Source organism: Tasmannia lanceolata, unplaced genomic scaffold (assembly GCF_043159265.1).
Source record: "Tasmannia lanceolata isolate RefF3 unplaced genomic scaffold, GAP_Taslan_0.1 ptg000020l, whole genome shotgun sequence".
In the NCBI taxonomy this organism is placed as follows: domain Eukaryota; kingdom Viridiplantae; phylum Streptophyta; class Magnoliopsida; order Canellales; family Winteraceae; genus Tasmannia; species Tasmannia lanceolata.
Window position 1 is genome coordinate 9,549,416 of NW_027518697.1, and position 6,879 is coordinate 9,556,294.

At 39.9% G+C, this 6,879-nt stretch overlaps 1 protein-coding gene across 1 annotated transcript; it reads right to left on the minus strand.

Annotated features, from left to right (window-relative positions):
- Positions 1-968: 968 nt before the first annotated feature.
- LOC143854347 (transcription factor HHO3-like) lies at positions 969-6,456 on the minus strand. The gene is made up of 5 exons (XM_077364242.1): positions 5,997-6,456; positions 5,653-5,915; positions 4,196-4,427; positions 3,276-3,352; positions 969-1,656 (listed from the first exon to the last, which is right to left on the minus strand). Exons 1-5 carry the CDS (start codon positions 6,097-6,099, stop codon positions 1,321-1,323), a joined length of 1,011 nt encoding a protein of 336 aa, XP_077220357.1. The 5' UTR covers positions 6,100-6,456; the 3' UTR covers positions 969-1,320.
- Positions 6,457-6,879: the final 423 nt, after the last annotated feature.

Sequence of the window (6,879 nt, forward strand, 5' to 3'; positions counted from 1 at the left end):
CAAGAGGAAACCGAGAGGGAGGAAGACACCGAGTCAGAGGGAACTGAAGACGGAGAGGAAGATGATACAGAGGAGGAATCCGATGATGCAGCCGTCTATAACGCTGAAACCTCCTCGTCGGAAACCTCTCTGGCGGGATCGGAGAGGGAAGAGTTTGAGGCGATGATGGACAGCTACAGATGGGGGGAGGGATCTACGGCGGCTACGGCATCTCCGATGCCGGCGAACTCAGAATCACTCCGGATCGCTTATCAGCCGCCCGAAGTTCGCCCATGGGAGAGCTACCCCCGCCGAGTCCCGTATTTTTCCTTGAAGAGACCTCAGATTCCTCTTCTGAGTAGATGGAGCGCGCCCATGGGAGGCAGGAGGAGAAGGAAAGACCGAAGATCGACCGCCGCCGGAGAAGCCTACTCGCCGGAGATCATAGATGTGGGTTTAAGGTTGGGTTTTTGTTACGAAGCTACAGTGTCTGGGTTTTTTGAAATCGCTGCTACAGTATTTTTTCCTCAGAGCCTAGATTAGAACAAGGCTGTTTTTTTGAAAATAATACGCAGATTTTACAATCTTGGATTCCCTCAAAACTGTAGATGGGGGATGAGAGAAGAAAGAGATCAGCCGTCGTTTTCTGATTTCTTACCCCTCTATCTGACAGCAAGAGAGCAGGAGATCATTCCATGTTTCCAGGTTTTAAAAAATCTTGGATGGGGGAGAGATTTATAAAACCTGTATTTCTTACTTAAAATTCAAGAAATGCTGTCATAACAGCATACAACAGCTTGATCATGAACCTCTTTTGCACTGTTTTCAAACTAAAACCTAGATTCTAGAATATGCATATCCAAACGGCCCCTAAATATTATACAAGTTAGGGATTTTTATTTCAAAAAAAATAAATCTTTCTTTTCTTAAAGCATTCATACCACAAAGGCAACCACTCTTAGCAAGAACCGAATCAATAGATCGAAAGATTAAAAACAAACATAATAAACTGAAAAGTAAGTGTTTTGTCCTCTAAAATAGTACAACAAATAAAAAAGCAGTAGAACAACCATTAGATAGCCTGTTCACATGCTAAGTATCTCTTTAATCGAGCATTATAAGCTAATTAGTCAATAGAGTTTTGCTCATTGAATGTGGCCATAGCTTATTTTGTTCATCGAAGGATTAGCTTATCCAAAGATTTCTATCCCTATGGACAACATCCACAATAGAGATGTGTTCATATATCAAACTTGATATTTATAACTCCCCTCAAATGAGAGATGCAACAGTACAAAGATTTGCTACAAAAAATAATTTATCAGTGTGAAATGAGTAGAATTATAAGGGAGGAGATGTGGTGGTGGATGTGGCGGGAGAGTTCAAATTGGTGTCATTGTCGTCTCCGAGACTATGTTCTTCTCTAATGCTCCTTTCTTCCAAATGCAAGGGACTCGTGGAAGTCTGCTGCGATTGGTTTGGACACTGTTGGTGCAGAGAGGGCAATGTGGCTACAGGAGCATAGATCTCGTGGGTGGCAATGCTCGCAGATGCTACTGATGATCGATATTCGGACGGTGGGACCCATATGCCCCCTACTAAAACGAATTGATGGGGTTGAGGGGTCCCATTGGGTGGAATTGTTGGGGTGGGTCGCCTTGTGTGCAGCCGATATTTCTGAAACAAAATGCAATCAACGTGTGAAATCCTTCGATGGGCGGAGGGGAAAAACGAATGCAAATGTAGGGGAAAAAAGTTAACACTAATTCAGTGAAGGCACCTTTGGCTACCATGATTTTTTTGCATGATAAACTAACAGTTACAAAGTCCAGGAATAATTTAGTGAGGAAAATATCTGAAAGATTAAGAAGTTTTGTAAAAGTTGGGAAAAGAGTTGAGGAAAACCCATGTACTTTTCTATATACAACACGCTATGTCGCTATCGTGTGGCTGGCCCGGGGAAGAAAAGGGGTCGAATTTATCCAAAAGATAACACTAATTCAGTAAAAGTTGGGAAAAGAGTAGACAGATTTGCCCCCTTTTCTTCCCAGTGTCGCCCTCGTAGTGTAAAAAGAGAACCATAAACAAGGTTTTAAATTTCGACCGAAATCCGAAATTTCGGTCCGAAATCATGAATACACGAAACGTTACAAAATTTCGGTCGAAATTTCCCGAAATTGCGTCCGAAATTCAAGGAATTTCAACCCAAATGTCGCTATTCCGTGGATTTTCCCTTGAAATCAGGCGGATTACTTTCTTTCCCGCTTACTTTTCACACAAAAAAGTGTGGCTTATCCTTGCTAAACTGCTGTATGAGGTATATAGATAGAGAGAGAGAGAGAGAGTTGCAGAGATAAAACCAGAGATGAGAGAGTTCTAATTTGACGAAACAGGGGAGAGAGATGGGGGGGGGGGGGTTGTTGATGTGAGAAAGAGAGAGAGACGTGGGGGTTGTTGATAGATATTAAATTTGACAACAGCTTAATGGGACACGTGCCCCATGGTACCCAGCTTGATTCCACTTTTCACACGTTACCTCATTTTTTAAATTATTATTTTATTCTATTTCATAAATTTCATCTGAAATTTCGGGTTCGGTGAGGACCGAAATACATTCCGAAACTGAAATTTGAAACCTGGACCATAAATACGGTGCTGGCCCGGGGAAGAGAGGGGGCGAATTTATCACTTCCCTTCTCCCCCCCTTTTTTTATTTTTTTAATTTTATTTTATTTTATTTTTATGACGAAGGGTGTCGGTAGGACTATTCCCTACGGATGCGTACAGCACTTTCCCTTCTCCTTTTCAAGGTATTGATTGACGAAAACGAGCAAAACGCAGCATACCCATATGGGAGAAATTATATGGTGGCCGACGGAGAGAGAAAACATCAACTCCTTGATTTTTTATCAAGGAAAAAGTCAAAAAAGAGAGTTTGACGTGGATCAAAAATTAAGAGGGAGAGTTTTCTCTCTCTGCCCTTATTGGTGGACGGTCGGCCACCATATAAAAATTCCCCGTATGGAGCTCGTGTTTGGTGATTAAGACAGTCGGTTTATCATATATTTACAGCAAAATTTACCAAACTGACTTTGTTCTTTCTGTCAAATTTAAAAAAAAACGCTACTGTTTGGTTTCGTTGAAGAGAAAGGCATGGGAAGAAATGAGACAATCGCAGTAGAAAATCAATGCAAAGATATCCAAATATCTTCTAACAGTGACATCACGTGATAATCTTATCCATTTAAAACCAAAATCAAAGGTAGAGAAAGAAGTTTTGAAAAGGGAGAGCTCACCTGTAAATGGCTTTTCACTTCGTCGTTGGTCAGCCCATCTACCTTCATCAATTCTTTAACCTGCTTTGGAGTTGCAGCTGAAACAAAACCACACGAGCTTTTTCAATTTGTCATAGTAGGAAATGATATTTTCACACCCATTTCCAGCATTTACCCCCTCTTCCTTTTCTTTTTTACAGCCCTTGATCGGAGATCTGTGATGGTAGTGATCATATACACATTGCACACAACCACATGCATTGATTTCTAAATTATATAATATGTATTATATATTGTGAATTGACAAATGTTTTTCAACTGTGATTAAAATCATATGGCATGTGCAGTGGGGGCACTAGGAGAGGATGAGTTTGCCACATCTATTTGTGAACCAACATAGAATGGGGTGACTCATTAAGTGGTTGACAATATCGAACCTTGTGAAAGAGTAGTTATCTTAGGTTAGTGTGTATAATTGGTAGTGATGGACCACAGTAGGAATGAGAAGTACTATCCCCAAAAATATTGATCTTAGCCATTCATTGCTTGTGAATGGACCTCAAACATGGGCTACGAATGGAAGTCTTCCAATTGAGGGGATGGAAAACTTTTTTAAGGAAAATTGGGGGAAAATAAAGCAAAGGCCACTGCATAGGGTATGGATGCTCGGAGAATCAGAAAAATCATCCATGTGATTACATATGCGTTGCAAAAGAAAGGATTGACAAGGGTGCTATAGAAAAGAATCCCTAATCTCACTTCCAATTTCCCTTTCATCATCCAATCGCTTAATCCAGGTACCTTATTTTTGAAGGTTCCCATGTATTCTTGCAGGATCTTCACATTTCTTTGTGTTTTTGTAAAAATGAAGTTATTTTTAATAAGGGGTGGAAATATCATTTTCCAAACACAATATACATGTTAATTTATAAGAGACAAACCATGAGAACCACCCAGTTCTTGAAGTGCATGTAAGAAGCGCTGGTGTAGCTCCTGCGACCAGCATCTCCTCGCCTTCCGATTAGATGATTGCCCACACTTCTCATCTCCGCCACCAGCACTCGAGCTCCCTGCCGCGGTAGTTGTTTCTGTTCGTTTGTTTTGATTACAAAAGGGGTGAAATGCACCCCCACCCTTTTTCGGTTCCACCACTAACTGTTTCTGTGCTGGATTCTGTAGAAAAAAGAAGGCAGAAGAAAGATGTGAAACAACCAATTTTACTCCAAAAGCTTAAGCTATTAAAGTAAACGAGATGATAAATTAGCACCCCTGGATGATTAGCACTCCTTTAGGGTGAATTGACGTCAAAAATGATTAGACTTTAACGCTTTTTGACGTCAATTCATGTTAAAAGGGTGTGAATCATCATACGGGAAGTGCAAATTTATCATCCGCCTAAAGTAATTTAATCATTTATACTTAACTAATGCGGATGCTTAAGAGGGAAGAAGAAGAAAATTAGAAATCAAGAATACAATAAGAGAGGAAGAACCAAAATGGGAGCAATGCTCAACCCAATTGATATTCCATCAATTACATAAGTTTGTCAACATCCAAAATCCCCTCTAAAGATGGTTTCTAACTCTTTAAATAAAATAAAACCAAAGCAAATTCGTTCAAGCTCCTCCACTAGCTAGCTTAAGGACTAACATAACATCAATTGCACTGGAACTCACTAACTTTGACTGTTTTGGACACCTAAAGACACAATCCACTAAAACTACCATAACTTTCTAACAACTTGACCAATTTTCAAGCACAAATACTTGTTGGAAAGATCTCAAAAAGACCTACAACTTTGTACTTTACCACTTTCTATAATTCTACCATTTAGAGGTCAAAAGCCGAGGTTAAAAAACATGCCACCAACATTACTGCAGAAAAGCACCTTGGAACTCCACCGCAACCACTTAAGCATGACATGGCTGCCATGTTGGCACTGCATCATACACTCTAAGTGCCTCTGTTTTCTTTTGGGGTTGTTGGGTTTTGAACCTAAGACTCATACCTTGTGAAACAACCTATTAAGCTTTTGAGGTAATTGGTTGTTTCACAAAAGAGAGAAACTTCCCCTAATTTCAATAGCTTAGAAAAAAAAAAGATTTGCTAGCCAATTTCGAGGAAAGCCGTTTCGGGGTTTGATATTGCATGTGAGAACAGCCACACAGGTTGACATTTTGGAGATCTTGTCTTATTTATTTAATTCATCTGGGGTGGCTGTTCTCATTTGCAAAAGCAAGCAGCGAAATGGCTTTCCGTAATTTACTAGCAAATCAAAGTAGAAATATATGAAAGGGAAATGATATATCCACATCCTATTTTCACAAAAGGGGGTGGAAATATTAGTGAAAGGCAAGGTGAAGAAATAACAATTAGTGGGATTAAATAATAAAATTACATGTTTCTCGGGAAGAGGTGGGTCAGATTGAGAGTCTTGATTCCATAGCTGAACGGATCTAAGCCAATCGGGTTTGTTGCCATCATCATCTTTATTCCTGGTACTCATCCCTTGTTGGTTTTCATCTTGAGAAGAAGAAGAAAAGCTACGTTTGAGAGGTATGAACTCTTCTAGACGAGGAGGACTTTCACTAGAAGTTGCTTCACAATCGGATCCTTGGAATAATAACTCAGTCCGAATCTGATGTTTACAATCCTCAATTGCTGCCAAAAAAAGACCCAATTAAGTTCTTGAACACATAGAAGACTGGAAGAGAGAATTAAAGAGAGAAAGATAAGATATACCTTGGGTGATAAGTTGGAAACTCAGAGGAAGTTCTCTATGGAAGACCTCAATCTTCTTAAGCTCTTCTTCTAATGCTTCAACATATTCCTTTAATCTAAGCATCTTATCAGTTAATAAAAAGCAATGTTTTGAGATGGAGATTGGAGATTTTGGGGAGGAGATTGGGGGATTAAAAGGGTTTTGAGCATTGAGATGTCCGGAAAAGGGAAAGGAGAAGGAGAATCTTAGGGGATCTGTTTTAGATTATATTTTGAGGAAAGGGAGGATAAAAATAGTCGGATGATTTTTTCGCCCCCAAGGATAATGCGCCCCACTGTTAACGTGATTTGACGTCAAAAAGCGTTAAAGTCTGCCCGCCATTCACGTTAAGGGGGCGTATAATCCTACAGTGGGGTGAAAAAATTCTAGGTAGGAAAGTAAAGATTAAGAGAAAGGGCGGGGGACGGCGGAGTCGAAGTCGAAGTCGCGGCGTCGCGTATGAATATAGAAGAAAAGAAAGGAATCTTTGAGAGATGAATATTCGCTCTGGTTATGACGTCAGCAAGAGTGGGCCCTAAAATGGGATAAGAACGAAGACCTCGACACCCCGAATATTCTGAGTCTTTTTTCGCGATTCCATGGGCCACCAACTTTTCCGGTTTCTGTCATGGTAATGATATCAGCACAACCATGTTTTGATATTTTCACTAAATTATCTTGTCTTTTAGTATTCAAAGAGCTGTCAAAACTCAAAACAAAACCCTAGTACATTACCCAAAAGGCTCTCAGGAGCCGATTAAAGAAGAAAAGACAGTTGGGTTTGTGCAAATATCAAAATATGATTGTGCTGATAACATTTTCCTTATGTCAATTTTGTCTATAAAAACTTAAATAGCATGACAA